Raw genomic sequence first — 26,216 nt, 5'->3', positions numbered from 1 at the left:
CCGTTGAAACGTTCTTCCCCAAGGTAACTGCATGGCAAGCTCCTTTACTTTCTTTGGGTCTTTTCTCAAAAGCCACTTTCATTGTGAACCTTATCTGGCCACCCCATCTAAAATCTCAGCCCCATCCCCTGGCATTTTACCTACTGTAGCCCACCTTATAAACATGACTTTCTTTAACACTCATCAATCAACTGCATTTTATATTTTATTTATTGATGAAATTAACATTCATAAATAAACACTATGTATTTAACTTATTTTTCTTATTATTTATTATTTCTTATTATTTTGTCTTTCCTCTTAAATCTGCTCCACGAGGGGAGAAATAATTTTCTCACTGTTGTATCCTGATAATTTAAGTACAAGGCCTGGCACATGGTAGACTCAGATAAATACTTGTTTAATAAAAGAATGAAGAAAAGTTAACTGTGGCATAATAAATATTATAATTGCATTTTTATATTGCCTTCTTGATAGTTATAAAAAATATATCCAAAACATAAACAAGTCAAAATACAGTATAGAAAAAGAAGTCACCAAATCTATAAACTTAAAATGATCCAAACCCTAATTGAGGGACATTCTATCAAGTACTTGATCAGTGCTCTTCAAAAGTGTCAGACAAGGAAAGACTGAGGACTGTCACAGATGAGAGGACACTAAGGAGGCGTGAACATGAAATGCAATGTTGGGTCCTGCCTAGGATCCTGGAACAGAAAAAAAGGACAATGAAATTCAAAACAAAGTCTGTAGTTTAGTTAACTAGTACTGTACTAGTGTTCATTTCCCGGTTTTGATAATTGCACTATGGTGATGTGAGATGTTAAAGGGCCAGGGAGGTAGCCTACCTGCACAAACATTATTACTTCTGAATATCTAAATATGTCTTCATACAGGCAAGGGGATCATTTAAACGATATGCATGTTTCCTTATGCTTAGCAGCTACCCTGTAAACCACCACCAAGGTAATTAAGTAACCAAGATAGGTGTGTGTGTGTGTGTCAGGGTAGTTTTCTTTTTCTTTTTATGTTTCACCGATCATTTTCTATGCCCTGGTAGGTGTATGCCAAGGGCCTCAAACAGAGGTTTTCAAAGCATATATTCCTTGGTACATGAAGGAGTTTCAACAGAAGACACAATAACAGTTCAAAGTTCTCTTTATACTCCCTCTGCTTTTAAAAGGTTAGAAATAACAAGTGTCAGTTAAGTAAAATGATCTTCTAAATGACATCCCGCTAATTTGAGATTTCACAGTGAAATAATCATATGCCCTCCTATGTCTCAAGCAGGCGTGTTCTCATTAGAGGGAGAAAAACGATCAAGAAAACTGCCACCAAAGGTTTTTGAGAATTGTGTTAATTAATAAACCACCTTACATCTTGTGGAGGGGGGTAGTAGAGATAAAATCGTACAAGCAGAGTTCCCTTGTCTGGAAAGCTGCCACTTGATCCCTCTCCATCCTGAGGGAATATGTCCCATTTTTAAGTGGCAACTCATCCTCATGGGTGGCGGTGGACCCTGCCTACACTGTGCCCTCACCCCCCCACCCCCAGGCCTTGCAGCCAGGGAGAAGGACCTTCCACCTGCCCTTCTCCAGGAGGGGGCACTGCTGTGTGGGTAGCAGAGGATGAGGAGAAACACATCAATCTCATAGGGACTAGAACTGAAGACTATTGATGAGTATTTTTCATGTTTATATAAATCAAAATAAATGTTTATTTGGTGGGAAACTATCCCAGTATTTTGTACATTAATGATAGTCAAAAAGCCAATTCAATTCAATTTAACCAGATAATTACCAACCATCTACTAAGGACTCACTTTCATTCTAGGGCTGTGGAGGTAAGAATATAAATTAAATAAAACCCTAACCCTCAGATAGCTTACTCTCTAGTAAAGGATATAAAGTTTGTAAACAAGTAACTATAAAAATATATAAATAACAAATGTCTAAAGGGCCAGGGATGTATCCTACCTAAACAAAGTAAGCTGAATGGAAGAATGACAAAATCCCCAAAAGGAACCAAACTCTTCATTTTTACTACATTATGGTGTAGGCATATAACTTAATGTAAATATATATGATAGCCATACTCTTTTTTTTTAGTAAAAAGGACTACAACTTTATTAAAAGTAAATAAATGTAACATATAATGTGTACAGATGGCACATGGTGCCAATTTTATTTGCAGATTTTATAGTATTCCAAAGTTTGCAAGTTACACCTTTGCCACAGCCTTGGCTAAATCTTGAACTAGTGCAGAATTCAGCTGTGCTAGAGTGCTGATCTTAGTGTGCTTAGACGCGGCATACTTGTTCTTGATAGTCATGTGCTTTGTAAGCCCACGATTCACCATGACTATATTCTTAGCCAGGTGTTGCATAACAACAAGAAGGGATTCTTCAGTGTATGACAGGTAATGCTGTAGAGTTGGTGTCCATTCACCATTATCAAGAATTTTCAGTGCTAAGCAAAAAGCTCCCGCTGCAATCTGAGAAGGAGGAAAGTGCACCATATGGTAGTTCAACATAGTTAGTTCCATCAGATACTTGGCCAAAGTATGTAGCTCAACATCAACCTCTCCAATCTTAGATGCTCTCCGAAGAGAACGCAGGGGTAGAGGGCGACCCAGACTAAAATTTAAAGCTCTTAGAATATTCATTTCCATCTGTCTGATTTGGTACTTAGTGTAAGTGTTGTCAGTCACAAAGGCAAAGTCACCAATTTCTGGAGGGTACATTTCCTCATATTTGCTTGCAATAAACATGGCAGTGACACCAGCCAGCTGCAGCATCTTCTCGGGCACACAATTATCCTGCATGAACCGATCAATAATGGAAACAGTCATGTACATGATCTCCTGGAGTAACCTGAATTTCATTTGAACCTGCACTAGCCAGTCAATTAGGATGGCTCTCATGTTTCCAGTCACTTCATGACCCAGTAGGTATTTTGGTCTGACTGCTTGCTCTTCCTCCAGTTGTCTCAGATAAGCATAGATATCTTTTACATCTTCACTACAAAGGTTTGGATCCGCTCCATCTTCTGCCTCCACATCACTCGCTGTAAGAATTACATCAGAGAAAGCCTGACACACATATTCTCCTGCAGGGGCACAGCCAGGTGTTTCCATGGGGCTTGGAGAGGGAGTATCAACCAAAATAGACTCAGGGGGAAGTTTCTGTTCTTTAACAGGCTCGGGTTCTGGCTCTGGCTCCAGATCCGGCTCCAGCTGGGCCTTCAGCGCAGGTACAGGTGTCTTTTCCAGAGGTTTTGGTAGTTTTTTAGCAATAACTTTTCCAGCAGCTAAAGTTTTTGCTTCCTTTTTCAGGGGCAGTTTGGCCTGTGGCTCTTCACTGACTCTGTTACCGATGTCCCCAAGCGCTGTTCTTGGCCTCAGCCCGGGCTTAGAGACTGCAACAGTGGCCACAGGCACTCACTTTGCGCCTGCCATACTGACCTTCACCTTATCTTCAGCATTAATGGTCAGTTCCTGGCGATCCAGAGCGCCATGGCTTCCTCTGCACCAGGCAGTAGCTCAGTGGGGAGAAGCAGAGCACGGGAGACCCCAACCAGCCAGGGATCTTGAGCCCACCACAGGCCAACAGCCATTCCTCCGCAGCACTGATATCCATATTCTATTTTATATTTAAACTTTTAATCTAAAGCTGAAAAAGAAAAGCATTTATTATTACTATTATCATTACCTTATTATTCATTACTGCTTTGACCTGACGTCAGAAACCTAGTGTCTTTTCTTCTGTACCAAAATGTCAGTCAGGCCCTGTGGTTTTCTCTGTGATGTATGGTATGCAGCCTTAAATATGTAAACTGGGGTTGGTAAGTAGTTTTTCAGATTAATTTTGGAATAAAACTGCTCCTAAACATAAGCTCTTCCCAATGTGGATAGGAAGATTATTTCCTCCAAGATGGGTGTACAGTCCCAGCTTTCAGTGTTGTCATAGTCTTCAATACCATTTTGTAGTACAGTTTGATAACTTCGTAGCCCTGCGTCTATACTATCAAAAATCAATTAAGAAAGGTAAGCTAAATAATACCAGTTTATTTTCCTAAAGCGTGCAATCCTGTATTCAAAAGCCCCATTTCAGAGAATAAATTTCAGGCTACCACTTTCATATCTGGAAACTGACTGCAATGTTGGAAGATGAACCAAATTATTCTTTAACAAATGAATTTTCCAAAGACTTCGTTGTCAGTGCTGAGAGAAGCAAATGAGACATTTGTGCAAATACTTCTGAATGCCCCAATAGAAAAATATTCACAGGGTGTCGATGAGGTATAATGTCAGCAAGAAGCTTGGGACTTTGAGCCAACCTTTGCTGCTAAGTGGAAATGGGACTATTTCCTTTGATGACATGAACAGTTAGAAAAAATTCTCTCCAACATTACAGCACAAGTAAGCCAGCAAATTCATTAAGCAAACACTGACCTGATTTTGCTCCGAGATGTAGAAGAATAGCTGATTCATGATATTAATTAGTGAATCCATGGCCTGTTTCGTTTTAGCCCAAAGCAATTTCTGATGAATGAGGAAATTAATGGATTTATGCATAGTGCCCCTACAAAATACTGTCACCTCTGATCTGTCACTTGATGGGTCCAAGGTCAGCCCCACGCTTTGTGAGAACCTGATCTGTAGTGACACTTAAAATTTGGAACAGTGCCGTCTATATCCAATGGTCTGAGACCCTTCTCATCACAAAGTAATTTTGCCTTGCAGAGACTTCCTGTTCAAAAGTTCTTTGACCCCTCCAAGATTCTCAAAACATCGCAAATAAATATAGCTAACAGTGTGCTGTTATTTATATCTGTGTGCTCATTTGCTGCAGTAGAAGATGCCACCAATAATTTAACTTATCCTGAAAGTTCTCAGCTGTATTTTTTTAAATTAATTAATTTATTGGCTGTGTTGGGTCTTCGTTTCTGTGCGAGAGCTATCTCTAGTTGTGGCAAGCGGGGGCCACTCTTCATCGCGGTGCGCGGGCCTCTCACTATCGCGGTCTCTCTTGTTGCAGAGCACAGGCTCCAGACGCGCAGGCTCAGTAGTTGTGGCTCACGGGCCTAGTTGTTCCGTGGCATGTGGGATCTTCCCAGACCAGGGCTCGAACCCGTGTCCCCTGCATTGGCAGGCAGATTCTCAACCACTGTGCCACCAGCGAAACGCTCAGCCGTATTTTTAACATGCTGAGCGACAATGTTTCTGATTATACGAACATTTGCAAGTGCTTGTTTATGCTCTGGACACAATTTCTGCTACATTCAAAAGAAACTCTTTTATAAAAGTGTTGTCTGTAAAAAGGTTTAGATGCTGAGGCAATTTTTTCACTTAATAGAGAACTGCATTTCACAGCAGATCATTTGTTTTATTCTCATTCAAAACAAATGCTGCCATTTCTTCAGTCCATTAAGTTTCCCAACGCCCATCTTTTCTGTATACCAGTCATGGCTTGTTTAATTATAGTGCCTTAAGTTGTAATTTTTCTGTTGTAAATATTTTTTGTTTGGATATTCTTCACATCCACCAAAAAAAAGTGCACCCCTATTTTTTCTTGAAATACTAAACTTTGTCTTTTAGGAGATGCACAAGTCCATTTTTCTCTAAATTTTACAATAAGAAAAATAGCAGTAAACACGTGGTACTAAATAACAACTGCCAATTAATTTCAGTGTTGGAAATACAAAGGAAAGTGTGTGACCTTTGACTAAACAGGGAGGGTATAGCCCATCCACAGAGGGCATTGCCCCTCAGATTTAGGGGATGTCTGCCGTGTGGGGCCACTGATCCTCTGTTGTTAAGAGAAGCTAGAAATCAGACTTTTAAAAGAAATATCTACTAAGATTAAGGAGATTAATCTCTTAAGTTATCAAAATGTTGGTAACTTATTCCAAGTTTATTAAAATATCAAGTGGGTCAACATTGTTCTTGCCAGGCAAAACAAGTCTGCAAGCTGAGTGCAATCTGTAAGCCACCCATTTTCAACCTCTGGGGGTGTAGAGTGTGACAGTAAAATAACCTATATTCTACGTCTGTGTAGTCCCTGAGAACTGAGAAGAAAACAGGTACAGTTACATCAGCATGCTTCTATGGAATATGAATCCAAGTGCCATAATTAATTTGGAAGCTTACTGATGAGGCAGCAAAATGCAGTGGAAGGGAAGCCCAGCATGTGTGGGAATCCTGAGTGTATCACTCATTAGGTTGGTTGATGTTAGAGTCCTCATCTGGAAATTGGGATAATAAAATTGCCTTGTAAGTTTGTCAAAATTATTAGAGATGAAACGTCTTATACACGTTTCTCAGTGTACTGTTGGCATTTGGAAGATGTTCCATAAACAGTAGCTATCCTGTTACTACACACCACAAAACGTAAGTTTCCAACCATATCTCTTCGTTGCCCCCACAAACACGAACGGTGCCCAGCCACCTCCTGCCACCCCTCCCTCTCCACATCATGTTTCACTCCTCAGAGCAGCAGCCCACACCGTGGCTCATCAGCCCACTCAAGTTTTCTACTTGCCTTGCCCATGCTCTTACCTGTACCTGGAATGCCTGTCCCTCCCCTCTTCATTCAGCTCCTTCCTTTGCAACTCAACCAAAGTGTCACCTCTTCTGGGAAGTCTTTCCTGAGGGCCACCTCCAGTCTGAGTAGAGCACTCGCTCCCTTCCTGCCTTGTGTTTGCCTCCGTCATAGCATTTGTTGATAGTATTGTCAACTGTGAGCTCCTGAGACAGAGGAGCAGGGGCAGTCACCTCACTGTCCTGAGCACCTGGGTGCAGTGTCTTTGCCTGGCATGTAATGCGGGCTCAAAAAAAAAAAAAAAAAACAGATCAAGGAGAGAATTATGAATACGAATGAGGTGACTATAGACTGGAGTGGAAACAGCCCACTCAGTGTCTGCTTCCCTCTTGTTTTACAAATGCAAATCTTTGGCTACTGGTTATGCCTCTCCTCCTTGCCTTCCCAAACGTCATGCTGGCTACTGCCTCTACCCCACCCCAAAACCGATGGCAATTTCCATTCTGGAGTAGCAGGTCATAAGAGAGAAGATGCTTAAGTGTCATCTCCTGGGGCTTGGAAGTGGGGACTGGAAGGACCCCTGAGAGGGTTCCTTTTGAAAGAGAATAGAGAACACAAAATAGAGTCCCTCACTGGAGGCAAAGAAAGGGAGAAATGTGACCCAAGGTCTTACCTTCACTTTCAGAACTGATAACTTCTTAGCTAAGCTGGAGCAAGAATAGGTGTGCACCAAAGTGGGCTTGGGGCTTCCTGCACAGCAGCATACATGGTCCTACGTCAGAAGAAAAAGAATTTAGTAGACAGGGCTGCCATTAGCATATACTGGGCCTTTGAATGAAGAAAAGGCATCCAGAGGGATGCAGAGGAATACAGATACCTGTTGGGGAACTCAGCGACAGGAGGAGGATGGGCAGGACTTCAGCCCCCAAGTGCCGCTCATCCAAGTACCTTCATGAACAACCTACTGAAGGAGCCCTGATGTAAGAGAAAGTGTTTCCCTTAATGGGCAATATTAGAAAAATGATTAAGAATAACATGCAAATATTTATTCTTTTCCAGGAACATGGGTGACATTTGGAGGTCAAATTTCAGATGAGGTGAGTTACTTTTGGCTTCCATTATGCTGATTGGAGAAAATGTAGAGCAAACTATTTTACAATACAGTTCCTGGGATTCTGGCATTTTACAAGGATAATAGTTTAGTCACAGGAAATGGCTAAGACTGACTTAAAGATTATTTTCCATTTTATCTTGTTTCCCCTTTATAAAGGTAGTTCTTACTATCATTCCTAAGGAGATGCTTGGGGAGATAAAGGGTCTTTTCCACAACTCGCAAGGTCACCATGTTATTTAATAGGTCCATAGGGAGGAGTCCTTTTTTTTTTTTTTTTTTGCAGTACGCGGGCCTCTCACTGCTGTGGCCTCTCCCGTTGCGGAGCACAGGCTCCGGACGCGCAGGCTTAGCGGCCACGGCTTACGGGCCCAGCCGCTCCGCGACATGTGGGATCTTCCCGGACCGGGGCATGAACCCGTGTCCCCTGCATTGGCAGGCAGACTCTCAACCACTGCGCCACCAGGGAAGCCCCAGGGAGGAGTCTTACCTGCATATTTTTATCTGTCTGAATTTCTGTTCCCAGTATTGGGCATAGGTCACCACAGAGAGCTTGTTGCAGAGGGGAGTCCTTGGGAAGCAGACCTCTGGTGGAAATTAGCATGCAGAACAGTTATCAGGAAGTTGGGCCATGATGCAGTCTCAGCAATGACCTCAGCTGACCCCATGGGGAGCTCTGAAGCTCAGATGGCCCTGCAGGGTTGTCCTAAGTTGGGGCAAGAGGAGTTGAGTGTTTATATCCCTTGTATGACCAGTCGTTGGATAGAGGCAGCCCTGGGAGGCAGGTCTGACCTCGGGGTAGGTGACTCGCTTTAGCCAGGTGCCTTCTGATGGCAGCATTCCTACGAGCTGGGGGAATAAGTCCTTGAGCGCTGAAGGAGGACCAGGGTGGTCATCACAGGCTCCACTCCAGGGCCCTCTGACTGGCATCAGGAAGTGTGAGTTGAGGAGGCACAGAGGCAGATCCACAGATATCAAAGCAATGGCTGCAGACTTTAATCAGATGCACAATAAATGACAAGGAAGAAAGGAGGTCTAAAGTTAATAATCCCCTGTATCTAGCATGTGCATAACCTTTTACTGCCTGGTATGGTTTTTGAGGCAGAGAAAGACAAATACATCTTCCCTTTCGGAGCAGAAGGCTCAACTATAAGCATATTATTTCCCCCTTCATCTTTGCTCTCCCCTTGACAGTGTCTGCTCCCTGCTGCAGTGAGCCCAGCTTGCCCAGGTCAGAGTATGCAGGGCTAGCCTCTGAAATAAATCATTTCAAAATTATGATTCTAAAAACTACACAATAAAGCTGTTGTGAATGACTGCAGAGGCTCTCACCTCAAACGCAGACCAAATAGCGATTGTCCTTCCCAAGAGCAGCTGTGGCTTCCCCCCAGGGCCCGGCAGAGAGACTGCCAGCAAGGAGGAATGAAGGCACAGCCAGACCACAGTCACACCCATGGCTGAATTGATGGAGCTCAACTATTTCCACGTGGCAACGTAGGCACAAAGCAGATACAAATATTGGATCCCGGGATGAGCGCACCGTAATGTGCTGAGTGACATAATCATTAGTGCCACCTTGGAGGTGGTGATGTCCCCATTATTGGGAGAGTTCAACCATTTATTGAATAGCCACTTGGCAGGAATATTATCGAAAGGATTCTAACTGGAAACTAGATAACTGTGAGGTACCTCCCAAAGATGATTTGGCTTCATCATAAAACCAAGATAGATGTTACTCACGTGAATTATAATACTTTAAAATAATGATAAGAGTATATTACCATCTTATAGCACTTAATTTTCAGAGTTTTATTTATGTTTTCTCATCTGTGACATAGTTAAGCTTCCTTCATTTGCAGGTAACAGTAAACTCAACTGAAATTGGCTTAACCAATAAGGGAAAAAATATTTTTACTTTTAAATTAGAAGTGCAGAGATAGAGCAGGCTTCCAGGTTGGCTCATTCAGAGCCTCCACTCCATTTCCTAGTGATTCTCCTGACCCTGTGTTCCTTTGTATATCAACTTCATCCTCAGGTAGCAGCAGGAATTCTAGACCTCAGTTAGAATAGTAACTGCAGGGAAAGAGTGTCGCTTCTAGAAACTCTGCAAGCAAGTGTTCCCAGAAGTCCTCAGCCAATCTCCTCTCACATCTCATTGGCCCAGATGTGTCACATGACCTTCCCTGAACCATGCCAGGCCCACCAGGCCCCCCTTAGAGGGAGGTAAGGTCAGCTTCCCCTGAGACCTGTGGGCTCCCTAGGGGGCCTGAACAGAATCATCCTCATTTTGCAGATAAAGAAACTAAAACACAGAGAGGTCAAATGATTTGCCCATGTTTATGTATCTAGTAAGTGATACACTCAAGGCCAGACACTGATCCTCTGACTTAGTTCAGTGATTTCTTTTCATTATTCCACATTCAGATCTTCAAATCCCATGATTGGGAAATATCTCAGCAATCATTTAGTTCAATTCTCCATTCAGAATTCTCCATCTTATCTTAAAATTTCTCCCTAGATAAGATTTATTATAAACATTTCCCAATCATAATCTACTAGTATGTCATGTGACATAACACAAGGATGATACACAATACAAGCAAGCAAAATAATTTCTAAAATATAGGGACTTCCCTGGTGGTCCAGTGGTTAAGACTCCATGCTTCCACTGCATGGGGCATGGGATCGATCCCTGGTCAGGGAACTAGGATCCCACATACTGCATGGGGCAGCCAAAAATATTTAAAAAATTAAAAAAATATATGTATGGCAGTCATGATGGAAAAACTATACTGTTCTTAACTTTTAACTTCTACTTAGGAGAAATGTCATAACGGTAGCAAATTTAAAGCAGTAAGAACATTTTTGTTTCTGTTATTCTAAAGGATTTGCATGGAGTCCATTGTGCTAGCCTGACAATTTTCTTGGTATGCCAATTTAAAAAACAACAGGAAGAGTTTATCTTGGAAATGCTGTTGAAGAACCTTTAGCCCACAATGAAAAACATAATGGAAAAATCAATTTCAAATATTTGTGAGGTGTGTAATTTTTCAGTTGACTAATAGTCTATCAGCAAAATGAAAAAAATGTCCTTTCTCCAGTGTTATCGCTGTCCCTCCAGCGCCATCCCTCAAGGTGTGGTTTATAGCTATTCCCTGTGCTCTTCTGTTGCACTTGCCACTCGTGTTCAGCAGCACGAAGGAAGGAACAAGGAGCTTGGAGGTCTTAGGCTGACCTGTGAGGCACCGGTGCACTCACCCCCTCCTCTCCATGTAGTGTCAGTGCGGCTAGTGGTCGTTCTGTGATGGTGCCTGGGGTGGTGCTGAGCTGTGCGTGGCGGGAGTTTTCCAACAGTCCCAGCTCCATGTAACTTTTGGTTCATCAGTACAGTCTGCTAGGCCTCCAGGGAAAAATGTTACAAACTTTTAGGTCAGGAGTCACCCAGCTGCCAGAACCTGTTGGCTTGGGGAAAAGAGAAAGAAGAGAAATGAAGTCACCAGGGATATAAATGACCCTCTTGGTCAGTGAGATTGCAGTGCCACAGAGCGTGTTGTCAAACCACGTCTTCCAAGCAGAGTGAGAAACACAAGCCTCTCCATCTCACTGTGTTCCTGGTGGCTGACTTATCCCAGCGCTGAAGGAAACCCCTCAGTGCCCAGTATAGGTCTGAGGGAAGGGGTACTTTTACCCTATTCAGGCCGGTTGAATCTTCTTCCTTCTTTCTTTCTTTAATATAACTGAGAAAAACAAGAATGGTCGGTGAAATTTCCATGTTCATAAAGACCACCAGAGGATTCCAAGTTGCTTCCCAGCTTTAGAAAGTATTTGGCTTTTACGACTGACCTTTTTTTTCTTTAACATCTTTATTGGAGTATAATTGCTTTACAATGTTGTGTTAGTTTCTACTGTATAACAAAGTGAATTAGCTATAGGTATACATATATCCCCATATCTCCTCCCTCTTGCGTCTCCCTCCCACCCTCCCTATCCTACCCTTCTAGGTGGTCACAAAGCACGGAGCTGATCTCCCTGTGCTATGCGACTGCTTCCCACTACCTATCTATTTTACATTTGGTAGTGTATATATGTCCATGCCACTCTCTCACTTCATCCCAGCTTACCCTTCCCCCTCCCTGTGACCTGTGCATCCTCTTGCAGGTTGCTGAACGGCTGATGACAATTGCCTACGAGAGTGGAGTGAATCTCTTTGATACGGCTGAGGTCTACGCTGCTGGAAAGTAAGTCAGTGCCTGATGTGTCTCTCAGGTGTCATTTCTGGAACCAAGAGACTCTGCCCAGACCATTGCTGACAAGGGTCTGTCCTCCCCACACATGTTGATGCCGCTGCTTTTCTCCCTCCCTCTCCCACCATCACCAGAATTGGGGCTATTGACCATCTCTGGGCCCCTCTGCCTACCTCTGGTCCCTATATGAAGAATGGACTGGAAGCAATTGCCACACGAGGGGCAGAGGTGGTTGAGATCAGAGTGGTGGCAGTGGAGATCTATAAATATTAGCTGAATGTAATTAACATAAGTGAGCAGATTCCAGCGTGGTGTTCCAAAGCTAGTCTCATAATTTCATAACCACACCTCGTAGTTCCTCAACCCCGAGGGAAATGGACACATCCTCTCTGCAGGGAAGCAGGCCTGTCTCTCCACCGGGCATTACAGGTAAATCAGAGATTAAAGGAGGGACTCCCAAAGATGCCAAGAAACCCAATATCTTTTATAAGAGGACATTTCAGACCCCATTCTAAGGACAGAGAGTGCTGCAAAGAGGCCTTGCTTCTTCTGCTGGAGAAGTCACAGCTAGCTATAACCTTCTTATGGACCTGAGAGCAGGTTTGGGGCTCCGGGATAGGGCTCACTGCTAAGTCAGAACACAAGGGTGCTGTGCCTTCAAGGTCCATGCCCTCTGTTCCTGCACAATAAGCACATTCAACAGAAGTGGAACGCCTTGGCCTCCTGCTATGAACGTGGATGCAGGAAAGAAGCTAAACATCTGGACAGCTGCTTGAGCAGCTCTGCAATTTTCTAACAGGGCTGAGGAGTGTAATCACCTGTACGCCTAATTCCCCCGCTTCCAGGTAAGAATAACAGTCAGACTGCTGTATCAGGTTCATCACTGCTTGATAAAAGTGCATTTTCCTAGCCTGGGTTTCCTCCTTTTCAAGGGCATGTCTATGTTTAAGGACCATCAGGGAGGTTCAGAGCCCACATCCTTGATGTTTTCTATTGAGTCCAAGGAGAGAAAATACAATTGACGAGGGCTTGTTCCTTTCCACATCCTACCCTATCTCAGCGTTTTCTTCTTTTGTTAAATCCTGCTTATTACCAAGTGGGCCTAAGGCTGAAAAAGGGGGAGTGATTAACAAGTCTTTTAGAGCTATGTTTGTATTCCTGTTGTAAAGGATAATCGCTCCTGATTAATTATTGATTGATTGTCCTTGTAGAATGAGATAGGTTCCCACTGTGAAATGCAAGGTTGCAAGAGAGTCTGGGGAAAGAACCCAGAAGTAACATTCAACACGTATCTACTTGGGGCATGCCCCGCAGCTAACCCACCTCATGGTTTATTGCCAGGCTGTACACTCCAACAGAGACAGATGCTAATGGATAAAGTGCTGATTATATTGATGTCACCATTCACAAAGCCTGAGAGCCCACCTACTTCTTACAATGTTGGTCTGGCTGGGAGGAACCTAGAAGGAAGTTTTGGTCTCCTTAAGCTTGGGTCCCAGCTGGGGTAGGTGGAGGGGGAGAGGATGGTGAGGGTATCTTCAGTATAACTCTCCACGACTGGAGTCAGCGGCAGGAAGGACCCTTCCCTACGACTTCTTATATCCTTCTCCTATGACAACGCTTGTCACTGGAAGCCAGGACATTCTCTATGTGGGCTGCTGCATCTACAATCCTGGCTTTGGGACATCTAAAGCCACACATAGGTTCTTTTACCCTGCACGATCGCCTGGAGTCAGTATTTTCTGTCTGAAAAGCATGAGGTCTCATTGTCCTCCCCAGTCACAATCGAAGACCACAGCCATTAGAAAGAAACCCTTGACTCCCTTTGGATACCGCCAAAGAGGACAGTTATATATGGGATCATTGGTTCAAAAACACCAAACTGCCAAGTGACTCTGCTGTTTCCTAGTATCAGGACTGCAGGCGGTCTCCTGCCAGTGTGTCAGGATTTGGCAGGTGCTTCTGGAATGCTCCAGGAGCAGGATTCCGCAGGCACAAGCAGAAACAGTGGAAACTGCTACCAGCCGAGAGCAGCTTCTATTTTCGGGACATGTAGGCACTGAGAGTTCAAACAAGGAGGGGATCTGGTGTTTTGGATTGACTCTTGCGTTTCCAGGACACTGTATCCTAAGACATTATCTGTTTCCTCTTCAGGGCAGAAGTGATTCTGGGGAGCATTATCAAGAAGAAAGGCTGGAGGTAATGCATTCACCGTAATCATTTACTTGCCTTTAAAACGACTGTTGTTATTTTGTACCAGAGAAGAGAAAATAAAATTGCATGACAGCTGACCAAAAGGCTGTCAAAAAAAGTCAATTCTTAGTAAAGAAATGATTTACAGCGCCTTGAAAATAAATATTAGCGAGCTCATTACTTGTGCTTCAAAAGTAATTGACTTGTCATTGATCACAATGAATTACCATGAGTTGAGCAGAGAATGTTCATGAGATATTTGTGCGTAAAAGAAAGTGGCATTTTCATGGTTTCTGACTGCCATTTGTGGTAATCTGGTGAAGGAAGCCAGCTGACAGAAAACTTATTATCTCTACACACATACTTATGTTCATTGTTCATTTTATTAACAACTCTGGATGCAAAGAAATGATGAAACAAGAAACCCTTGGGATAAATATCCCAAAGCTTTCTTTTCTGAACACAATTAGCCAGCATCTCTCCTGTGCGCTGGGAGCCCTGCAGGAAAGTGCTTCATCTGCTATCCTTGAGGGGTCCTGTTGCATCCCATCACCTTCTGGAGCCAAAGCAAGTAGTAACGAGTGATGCAATAGTGGTGGCGGGGTGGGGAGCCAACCCCCTCCATCTCACTACACCTGTCAGCACCAATAGCTGCTTCTCCCCCAGCATGAGTACAGGATCAGGCCGAGTCCAGCCAAGGCCACAGGACAAATCTGGAGTCGTCTTCTGCTCTGGTATAAGATCTGCTGACGGCCAAATAAATAACCATTCTATAGGACGAGTGGAAATGGAGACCCAGAAGTGTATGGCGATATGAACAAATAAACTTTGGTGACCTCTTTCTCCCTCTCCCTCTCCTCTTTCCCTACTCCAGGGACTGTAAGAGTGTGAAAAGAATATTGTATTCAACCTTAAATACGGAAAAATATTCACATCCCCACCCAGTCCTCCACCTTGCCTGAGTCACCTTCCTACTCAGAATGTTGGCTCATCCATCGCTGCTCAGATAGGACTGTATCACTTTCTCAGGGCTGCTGTAACAATATGCTACACACTGGGTGGCTTAAAACAACAGTAATTTATTCGCTCTGTTCTGGGGTCCAAAAGTACAAAATGAATATTTGGACAAGGGCATGCTCTTTCTGAATCCTTCTTTGCTTCTTCCTAGCTTCTGGGGTTGCTGGCCATCATTGGCATTCTGTGGCTTACAACTGCAGCTCTTCAACCTCTGCCTCTGGCTTCATATGGCATTCTCCCCTCGTGTTTCTGTGCGGCTTCTTATAAAGACACCAGTCATATTGGATAAAGGGCCCACCTTACTCCAGTATCACCTCATCTTAATTTAACTAATTACATCTGCAATGACCCTATTTCCAAATAATCTCACGTTCTGAGGTACTGGGGGATAGGATTTCAACATACCTTTTGCGGGGGACACAGTTCAACCTATAACAGAGACCTTGGAGATGAGTCCACTAATGTCCAGTGAAATCAACAGCGAGGTGTCAGCTGCCAGAGTACACCTGAGGATGAAGGGGAAACTTCGGTGCTGTAGTTCTCTTCCCCTCTGCATCCAGAGAATGTCTACTCATCACTCACCATACTTTGCAAAGCTTCTTCTACACGTTTTGTAGAAAATAGATTAACATGCATCTTTCACAAACTGCCTTTCTGTCTTGCAAATAAAAACTCAAGCTATCCCCATGCTACAGAAAATTGATATCAGGTCATATCAGTTCACAGCTGCCCACCCGAGATTGCTGAAAAGATAAACCATAACATCACAGCATGGAGGCTACAAAAGCAGTTTCAGCCAGCATCCTTGCCTACTTGTCCCAAGACCACCGCTTGCTAGGTGTGTTGTCCAGGGCAAGTTACTTCTCTTTTCTGAACCTCACTTTCCCCACCTATAAAATGGATGGCATAACTGTTCATGGAGTGTTGTGCTGATAAAGTGAGATAAGGTGGACAAAAGAATATTGAAAGCTGTGCTATATCAATATGAAATATTCACAATATCATTCTTCACCCACTCAGAAGACTTGCTCTAGATGCCTCCGTGAGGTCAGTGATGATTCATCAGGTTGTTGTCTACTCTTGCTATTTGAACATAAATATTAGTGTGCACGTCCATAGAGGCCAAACATTTTACAGAAAGCCTAATTTTGGAAAAATGTGCGGCCTTGGCAGGCCCAATTGCTCTGAATAATCCAGAGGGCTGCACTCATTTTTTAATCAGATTCCATCCAGAGCTTTGTGTTGAAGCTCTAAAAATGTTTGCTGAAGGAGACCCAGCTCCCCTGTGGCAGATTGCTATTATACTACGTATCACGAGGCTGATGGATTAACCTGGAAAGTGCGTCAGCCCTTTTGGGGTGTGTAATCTCCAGATGCATATATTTGTAGACCTTCTGTTACAGTGATTCAAATTACTTTTCAGGGAATTAACTTCAAGGGGATGGGGTTACTGACATTTTCTACAAATTTTTCTTGTTGCAGCCAAGTTGTCAGAGTTGTCACCGCCATTCCGCATTGGTTATCATTAATCATGCTAGGCTTTTATATCTGAGGGCCCCAGGCATCGACTCCACAGCTGGATTATAAATGCCTTGTTTCAAATACTCCTGAAGTTTGGTCTTAACCTTTGAATCTCAAATGCCTTTTTTTTTCCTCGACCAGTTCAATTGAATTATATACTTGGAGAAAGTAAATTACATTGAGATCTGCCTCCCAATTTTAAATTATATGACTATAGTTCTCAAGACATATTCATATTCCACAATCATAATGGTGTGATTGCATTTCCTGCCCTTGGGTGTGGTTTTGAGGAAGTAATGAATTTGCTGACAAGATTCCCACATTTCATTCCCTTAGGAATAAAGTGGTAAAACTTTGAGTTAAGGATTTTTAGGATTGTTTTTCTAAAATAACATTTCCATTTAATAAGACACTCAAAGAAATTTTATTCCTATTTATTGACTAAATTTATTCGTATTTCCATGTAGTCAGTTCTTTCCTGTGAATGCAATTGGTTGCATGACTCTTTCCAGTTGGTTGGAAAGAGTCATAACTCAGAGACACTAAGGTCCATTGTCCTTGGCAGAGGGTGGATGTACCCCCAGGAAAGTTCATGATCAATCAACACTATGTCAGATGCTCGATGAGTGTTAGTTGGTGACTGTCTATTTGAGTTCCTAATGCAGTCCATGCTTTAAGTCTTCTTACTTACTCTTCTCACTTTCCTTTCTGACGCTCCATGCCTACCACTCACCTTTGCTTTACTACCACCCAATCACCTGTGTGTTGTCACAGCCCTCCTCCTCCTTATCTGGCCCCTCCAAGTAAAGTTCCCTTCCCTTCAGAACTCTTTCTCTTGGATCTGACTTCAAGTCCCCACTCATCAGCTTCCCTTTGTCCTTAGGTTTCAATGACATAAATGAACAAATTTATCTCTTCACCAATTTCTTAAAATGTGAGGTACAATAAATTCTTTCTGGTGCTATAATAATAATATGACTCAGTACTATAACCAGCAATTCACTTACTATTTCTCTGTGTGTTTGTTTAACATACAGGAGGTCCAGCCTGGTCATAACAACCAAACTCTACTGGGGTGGAAAGTAAGTTAAACACCTTTTATTTCCTTGACAAGAAACAACTAGTAGTTCGTGCTTTGATTCTTTTAGGCAACCATTTTACATCTAACATACTAAAATTAATTGGTTTGGAAAGAAAGATTTATTTTTTTTTCACTTGAAAGAAATAGCAATTAGCCTAGGATTCAATTTTAGCTAGATACCCCCAAAGAAGTTTAGTGCAAAGCATGTGGTCACTTGTTACTGAGTGATTCATGGAGATTTTCAAATACCAACATCATACTTAGAACCATTTCCAAAATAGAGTTCAAATTTCAGGAAAAGAAAATAAGCACATAGCATCACAGAAGAAAAGCTACTCAAATCTGCCAAAAACTCAGAGACTTCTACGGAAAACGATGATAAAAATATCTTGTCTGGCCCCACGTGTAAGTCTCTGATCATTTCTGCAGAGGGCTCTGAAAATGCTGATCAAAAGGACCATTTCATCGAAGAATAACAGGAAGCTGCCTGTATCACTCTGTCAGGCCAAATAAAAGAGTGGTCCTCTCTCTGTTGTGGGATGCAGAACAAATTTCACAGGATGAATTGGCTTCTGATGGACCTACTGGTATTTGAACTGGTACTTATATTATTCAGCAGGACTTAGAAGACTGGCCTCTTTGTCAAACATGTGAGAAAACAGCAAACTATTCCCTATTCTTTTTCATGGAAATCTCAACGATCTCCATGGAGTTCTAACAAAAAACAAAGACAAACACAAACAAACAAAACCTTATTTATTTCCCTGTAATTTATAAGGAATCGTTAAAGATAAAATTGAAGGGGAATCTTCCAATCAAAATGTATATGTGTATACACACACTCATATTTTAATGCTGATTTTGAGTTTGTTTATGATAAATATGAAGAAAGAAATATGAAACTTAGATTTTTATACCTATTGTAGTCTATATGAAAATAAAGCCGCATGGTGCATATGAGAAACGTAGGTTTATATTGTGTATACTCTGATTCATGGTGCCATTGCCTGGTGCTATTGTCTGTGATTTAGTAGTACTCAAAACCTGGCCTATGATTTAGAAATAAACAGGAAATATGACAGTCTGAAAGAACCATTATGTAATAGAGTACTACATACAGTATTATCTAATATACTTTTAATACAAAATCACCAAAGGCACATGATAAACTACTATGTTTTAAAAGGGGGTTGCTGGGACTTCCCTGGTGGTGCAGTAGTTAAGAATCCACCTGCCAATGCAGGGGACACAGGTTCGATCCCTGGTCTAAGATCCCACATGCCGTGGAGCAACTAAGCCTGTGCGCTGTGCGCCACAACTACTGAGCCTGTGCTCTAGAGCCCGCGAGCCATAACCACTGAAGCCCGCATGCCTAGAGCCCATGCTCCGCAACAAGAGAAGCTACCACAATGAGAAACGTGCACACCACAACAAAGAGTAGCCCCTGCTCACAACTAGAGAAAGACGGCATGCAGCAATGAAGACCCGACGCAGCCAAAAAGAAAATAAATAAAATAAATAAATTTTTTAAAAAGGGGGTTGCCAAAGGCATTGGTGTTAAAGAAGTATTTCATCAGTACTTTAAAACTCAAGGACCACATTTCTTTCTAATTGGCTAGAGTCTGAGAATGGTCTGGGCAGGCAAAAGTCCATTAAATATTCATCTTCTTGGGAAACTAAGGAAGACTCGGTACATCACCTTTTAAAAGAAAATAGTTGTTTAATTTCTTTTGAAAGTCAAAAGTCACTTTCAGATTTGCTTCCTTTCTCAGAAAAGCCAATGCTGTCAGTAGCCTGACAATCTTATAGTAAGCTCGCAAACTTACGTCAAGCTTTTGTTTTGTTTTGTTTTGTTTGGCTTGGGATTGGTTAAAAACAAGGTGGGAAGGTTGAGCCATGTGTCAAGTGTCAAATTATATATGGACAAGCTGTGCACAGCTGAGTTGTTATTTACGTGGTATGATGACAGTGATGGTTAGTTTATCTCCTGGGGTCAACAAAGAAAAGCCACTAGGTGTGCTGCCCACCCGCCTTCTCTCCCCAGCCTGCAGTGGTGCAGAATTTGCTAAGAACAGGGAATACCATTAACAATTCAGTCTAGAATGATTATTCTGTCCTTTTGAAACAGTGATTTTTAAAAAAGCACACCTCCACTCAAAGTCATTTGCTTCTTTTTCTTGTCAGAGCTGAGACGGAAAGAGGCTTGTCAAGAAAACATATTATTGAAGGTGAGTATTGCTTCCATTTTATCTTCGTTTGTGGGCTGCCGATTCAAGGAAGGTATCAACCAAACAAGTTCAAACCACATTGGAAGGGGGAAAAAATTCTCTATGAAAAGAACCACAGTCAACCACGTTTCTTCCTGGGGTTGAGTGTGGGGAGTGTAGTGATATAGAGGGGAAAATGAAAACTCAAAAAGACTGGATTCTCTAGAACTCTTCTCTTTTACAGCTATGCTAATGTTAATAAAGCACTTTTGTAAGATTTTTTTAAAACTTTATTGAGATATAATTTATATACCATAAAAGTTTACCCATTTAAAATATACAATTTATTGGTTCTGAGAATAATTACAGAGTGTGCACTCATCATCATAATTTGATTTTAAAACACCTTCATCTCCCCAAAAAGAAACCTTGTACCTACTAAGAGTCACTTCTTATCCCCTCCTTACCCACAGCCAAGCAACCACTAATTTACTTTTGTCTCATTTCATACACATGAGATCATACAATATGTAATATTTTGTGACTGGCTTCTTTCACTTAGCATAAAGTTCATCCATGTTGTAGCATGTATCAGTACTTCATTCCTTTTTGTTGCCAAATAAAATTCCATTGTATGAGTATACCACAGTTTGTTTATCCAATCATCAGTCGATGGACATTTGAGTTTTCACTTTTTGACCATCATGAATAATGCTGCTTTGAACATCTGTGTACAAGTTTTTATGTGGACATACGTTAAGACTACTATGCTTTTTTAAAAAGAGCATCTATGCATTAAAAGAAACTGGTGGAAAGTTACTACTAGGTAATTGATTCACAGTGCCATTGCTTTTGCAATGGTACTCAAAAATGGTATCATTTAGAAATAAACAAGAAATAATACAGTCTCCAAGATCTATTATGTGGTAGAGTACTGGCACTCTACTGTGAGGATTATGAGAATTGTGAGGAATTTTTTATTTATTTCTTGCTTGTCTATATATTACAAAAATTTTATGCTTCTACATTTTGCAATAAAGGAAAAATGTTAAAAGGGGCCACCATATGTTTCTAACATCTTTACACTAGTTCATGAACAATTCCATAAAAATTCAAGATTTTTATAACTTTAGATTCATAATTAATCATTGAGACAAATGATTCTTCTCCATTTTAAAACTAATTTCATTTATGAAATACCAGAGTCACCCAAAACATAAGATGTACTCTAATCCCACTACTTTCAAAATAAATATAGTTAAAGAAGTAAATTCCTCCCTTTGGTCACCTCATCTCATTCCACAGTTTGACAATACAGTGCATAGCCTTCCCTACTTTTCCCTGTAGTGTCACTGACTTATCTATCTACCTATACACACTTACTTATAAATACAAAAATGTATGTATTAATCACTAACTGTTTTTTAGTATATTTGTAGGCTTCTGGGCTTTGAAATCAGAAAAACATTGGTTCAAGTTCCAACTCTTGTCATTTATGAGCTGGGGGACTTTGTGCAAGTTACTTAACCTCACTCATCCTCATCTCCTGGACTCTGAGATGGGCTATCAATATCCTACCTCACAAGGTTACTCTTCAGGGATTGAACTTAGATTGTTCACATTGAGCACAGTGTCTGTCATATAATAAGCACTTAATAAATGTTATTTTTGTCATCATCACCATCATCATCGTTCTTAATAGTGTAACTACCAGTCTTCTTCCTATGGATAAGGACACTAAGTAAGTAATATTCTGAGGCTGCCACAATGAATGACCACATTCTAGCTCTTGAGAAAGCTTGCAAATTCCTTACCCAAACAAAATCCCTCCTCAGTTCATAGTATCCAGTTTGACATTGTACAGTCAAACCCAGCCTGCCTCCCCAAACTGTTACCATTCCTGCTCTAGCATTTGCCCCATGACTTTTGTCATCTACCACAAAGTTTGTCAAACAGAAAAAATCCAAGTCTTTGGCTTGTGTACCAAGCTGAACAAACATGGCGGCAGTGTGCTGCCTAGAAAGTTCTTGTTTTTCTTTTCTTTTCTTTTTGATCTAATTGATTCAAAAAGAGATTCAGAAAGTGATTTACACTAGCTATCAACAAAGAAATAGAAAAATTGATGAGAAAAAGAATGGAGAAGTTGTGCTACTGTGCTTTTCACTGAATCTCTATTGCTTTAATATTTACCAGTGTGTATGCATAATTTCAGAACTCTCCTTTTTAAGTCAGTTTTCTTCAAGCCACGTACAACTCAATAGAAATAAAATTCTCTCTCCTTTTAAATAAGTCAGAAATCCTCTTGGGAACTAATCTCTCAGGATGGATAAACCAGTTCAGCTGAAATTCAAATTGACCCAGATTCAAGCTAACACAAAATTTCAAACTTTTGAGGTTGAGGAAGAATTGGGATCAATTATTATGTTGTTACTGTTGGTGGTATTTTGCAGTTTATAGTTTCAGCCAAAGACAAAAATACTCATGACTGCAAGAGATTCAGCTCAAAGGATATTTCTAGGCAGGCTGAAATTAGGGAATTGAGTGAATTTTACAGAAAAAAAGAAGGGACGTGAGATTTCTAGACCCAGAATAAATTTTGAAAAAGTTTACAAATCGTTATCCTCAGGTTTCATTGGTACTTGGCCTGTGATGAGGATGACTTTATTCAACATTGGCGTTTCATATGCACATTAAATTTGAGAAGCACTGTTAAAGAATGAGACAGAAGTCCAATTCATGTAGAGTTCAGGCCACTTGTGGGCTGGGTGACCTTGGCCACCTGAGTTAGTTTTTAGAGTGTAAAATTAGCTTGATTTGGGCATAATGCAATTTTGAAAAAAGTCATATGAAAGACCTTTTCAGTGAGCCCAAAGTCCTTGACTTAGATCCAGCTAGAAACAACATTCTCCTTAGATTAATAAGGAGGGAGTAGAAATTTCACTAATAGGTTTATTATATTCATTTGGAATCACAGGATCCTCCCAGGCTCTGAAAGTCTATTTATCCATTCAGCCATTCCACAAACATTCATTAAACCCAAATTTGTGCCAGTGTTAAAATTTAGCAGATCAAAGCTCTTTAGTATCTAACATGAAAGAATGGAAATAGTTTGGTAAGTCAAATTGTAAGCGTAAGTAAATTGTTTCTGTGATTTTATAGGCAAAAGCTGTGTTTAGGTCTGTATTTGCCTTTCAGGTAAACAACAGTTTTGTTATGTGATTCAATACACAAACCACTGTCCTTGTTTTAGGAGGAGGAGAGGAAAATAATCTGAGAAAGCTCCGCTTGAAACTTTTTAATGAATGGCAAATATTAAACCCTACTATATGAACTTTTTAAGAAAGAGACAATTGATGATTTTTCAATTAAAGAATAAATTTCTTAACAAATGGATTCACCACAGGATTCCTTCCCAGTGCACCATGTTCATGGTAAACTGAAATCACCCACCCAAAACAATCATGTTTCATAATGGGAGGTGTAGCCAGTTATATTATTCTAATGCAGGGCAGTCTTTATAAAAAGAAGCATGTCTCAAATCATGACTGAGAGGTCTGCCGAGAAGAAGCTGGAAAATTATATTGGGAAGCAGTGTACATTATTTAAGGCAACATTTGTTTTCAAGCCTGATCGGAAAACAAATATGCCATGGGGTAGAAGATGATGACACAGCATATTTGAAGAGAACATTGCAGAATTTCCAAACTACTCGTGGCCTTGTTTCTACAGAGTTAAATCTGCAACGATGAACACACGTTCCACCTCTAACCCTGCCAAAACTGCTTAACATCTGGAATGAACATATTCCTTTAGACGCCTATGAAATAGGCTTAAATTGAATCAATTTTCACCTTATGAACAATACAGTTCCTGTTGCACTTCAGAACCTAAAAGAGAGATTAACTTAGATTTCTTTTTACTATAGTCACTTGAAAGCTATTTTCTTTACATAATTTATTCTCCTGTGGACTTTTGAGGACTTGCCAGTTAACATCTAGACATCTCCTCAAGAGCAGGGAACGTTTCTCCTGCTTCTCCTGTCTTCACTCCCACAGACACTGGGTTAGCGCCAAGGGACAGGCTAATGTCAAAAGTGCCTTCAGCAAGTGCCTTCGCTGCACGGGATCACTTACCTCCTTAGGTCATGATTAGCCATTTGGATGCCGCTCTGGAGCCAAGGTTAATGTATTTTTGCTCATCTACTTAAACTTAAAACAATACTTGGCCCCAAGCCAATGCTCAACAAACATTTGCTAAGTAGAGGTAGAATATGACTATTTGTTTATTGGAGATAAACCCTAAATGGCTCTCAAGGAGACACTTGTTAGCATGTCTTTATGTTGCTACAAGATTAAAGCATCCGAATAGAAAAAGCCAGGACTAGCTGATTTGTTTTGTAGTCACATGAAAGATCAAAACAGAAAGACCATCTAGCTCCATTTTGTCTGTGGACAGATGAGGCTACTAAGGTCCACAGAGGCTAAGAGACTGGCAAAGTCATTGAAGCCAGCGCGATTTAGTACCCTGGATCCCAAGGCCTGTGCCGCACCTGCATGAAGACCTCTCCTCTGAATGCCAGACTGGTCCATCCAGCAGCCAAGAGCTCCGTGGGGTTGACTGATGTGCTGCTCAGACCCATCATGGCTCCCAACACCACCACCAGTCTGCTTCTCCCGTGACTTTCTCATTTACTAACAGTCTCTTAACTTCTCAGGCCAAAAGTCTAAGAGTCCTCCTTGATACCTCTACCTCCACACTTTATACTCAGCACACCAAGAGTCCTCTTATTTCTACCTATACAACTTGTCCCGAATTTGAACACTTCTCATCAACTTGGTCCAAGCGTTGTCTACTACAGTGACCTCCTCACTGGTCTCCCCTCCCTGCTGTCACTCTCGCCCCTGAAGGTCACTCTCAGCAGGCCAAGAGATCAGTTCAGAACACAAATCTGATATCATCATTTCCCCAACTTAACTCCATTTCTTTACCTCCCAGCCCCTCCCCAACGTCTTTCCATCTCACAAAGAGTAAAATCCAAAATTCACGCCATGGATTACAAGACTTTATGTGATTGAGATTTTCAAAGTGAGCAGACAGTGTCTCTTAGGTGCACAACCTCCTTTTACTCCACTTCAGAGTCAGAGTAGAGACCTGGTGGATCATTGACAGGATACAACACATCATTTCTTATATTCGCATGTGAATACTCTTGAATCTTGGCCTAAATATCAAGAAAAAAGGCTTTCCGGAGAAAGAATTGAGAGATGAGGAATGACTGAATACAATGAGACTGTCATTCTATCAAGTCCATGTCATTATTTATGGGTGCATACTATTACCTTGAACTATGAACCTTTGCCAATAGATGCTCTCAATATGTACTCTTTGGTCCCTGGAGATAAATACAAATACCATGTCCATGCATCTTTAACCCCCCAGAGCCCAGCACAGTTTCAGATCAAATTGGAACTCAGTACTTGCTTATGGCATGGAAGAGGAAAGGACTTACGTTGTGACTGATCACACTGCATTCCAACAGGTCAGAGTTAGTCATAGCTCCTTCTAGTTTCTCTCAGCCCACACTGAGCTGTTCAGAAGAGCACAGAGGGAGAGCGCCATCATCAGAAAGGAGGACACTTTGTTTCCAGTGCCAGGCATGGGCCAGAACTGTCACTAAATGTCTCCCTTTAAAACCAGGAGGTCCAGTGAAAATCTTTGGCATCTAGTCTTTGGCACCATTCATCTTGAGTCTTTCCAGATGTGAGCACCACTGTTATAACTACCGCACTTCTATAGACTGTTGCACTTACCAAGTGCTTGCCAACTGATTTTATCTGCTCTCTGGAGCAGCGATCCTGAAGGTTGTAAGTATTTGTTATCTCCACTACAGGTTAGAGAACTGAGTCACACACAAAAAGGTCAGCTAACCCAAGTGGGATCACATGCTAGAGTACAGATTTCCAACCCTTCAGACCTTGGGATACCCTATTATTGTTTGCTTAATTATCTTTTCCTCTCCTTACCTCCTCCATACACACAGCTGCTTCCAAAGGTGGCTCATATCATAGTGCTTTTTAAGCTGAATTTAATTTCAAGATGCCCATTGAGATAGCTGGTAATACCCCGAGCCTGAAAGCCAGTGGTTTTTTAAGAACAGGCATTAGACTTTACAACACCTGTCTGCCCTAATCTCTTCATCAGTGCTTCTTTTAACAAGCTACCATCACAGACAATCCTTTCTCAATTAATGAAAAATTATTTCCGGAACTGTATTCAAGCACTCCATCTTCCTGTCAGAAAA

The 26,216-nt window shown here is 41.5% G+C and overlaps 2 protein-coding genes across 6 annotated transcripts in view; one reads left to right on the top strand and one right to left on the bottom strand.

Annotated features, from left to right (window-relative positions):
- The window catches only part of KCNAB1 (potassium voltage-gated channel subfamily A regulatory beta subunit 1), a 422,691-nt gene that overhangs the window by 337,263 nt on the left and 59,212 nt on the right, over nucleotides 1–26,216 (top strand). For all 5 annotated transcript variants that reach the window (XM_027113490.1, XM_027113499.1, XM_027113480.1 and 2 more), the window contains exons 3-7: nucleotides 7,601–7,638; nucleotides 11,811–11,890; nucleotides 14,051–14,095; nucleotides 17,665–17,709; nucleotides 19,893–19,936. In XM_027113490.1, coding sequence (XP_026969291.1) covers nucleotides 7,601–7,638; nucleotides 11,811–11,890; nucleotides 14,051–14,095; nucleotides 17,665–17,709; nucleotides 19,893–19,936 — 252 coding nt within the window. The remainder of the gene's footprint in view (nucleotides 1–7,600; nucleotides 7,639–11,810; nucleotides 11,891–14,050; nucleotides 14,096–17,664; nucleotides 17,710–19,892; nucleotides 19,937–26,216) is intronic.
- LOC113623899 (G2/mitotic-specific cyclin-B1-like) lies at nucleotides 2,158–3,515 on the bottom strand. Its single transcript, XM_027113516.1, is given in 3 exon segments — nucleotides 2,158–2,817; nucleotides 2,965–3,491; nucleotides 3,494–3,515. Coding segments are annotated over 3 exon segments (1,146 nt in total). The 3' UTR covers nucleotides 2,158–2,220.

Source organism: Aethalodelphis obliquidens, unplaced genomic scaffold (genome assembly GCF_003676395.1).
Source record: "Aethalodelphis obliquidens isolate GAN/ISIS:26980383/991018 unplaced genomic scaffold, ASM367639v1 scaffold1, whole genome shotgun sequence".
NCBI lineage: Eukaryota > Metazoa > Chordata > Mammalia > Artiodactyla > Delphinidae > Aethalodelphis > Aethalodelphis obliquidens.
Note: the sequence above shows the minus strand (reverse complement) of the source record. Positions and strands in the feature narration are given on the sequence as shown.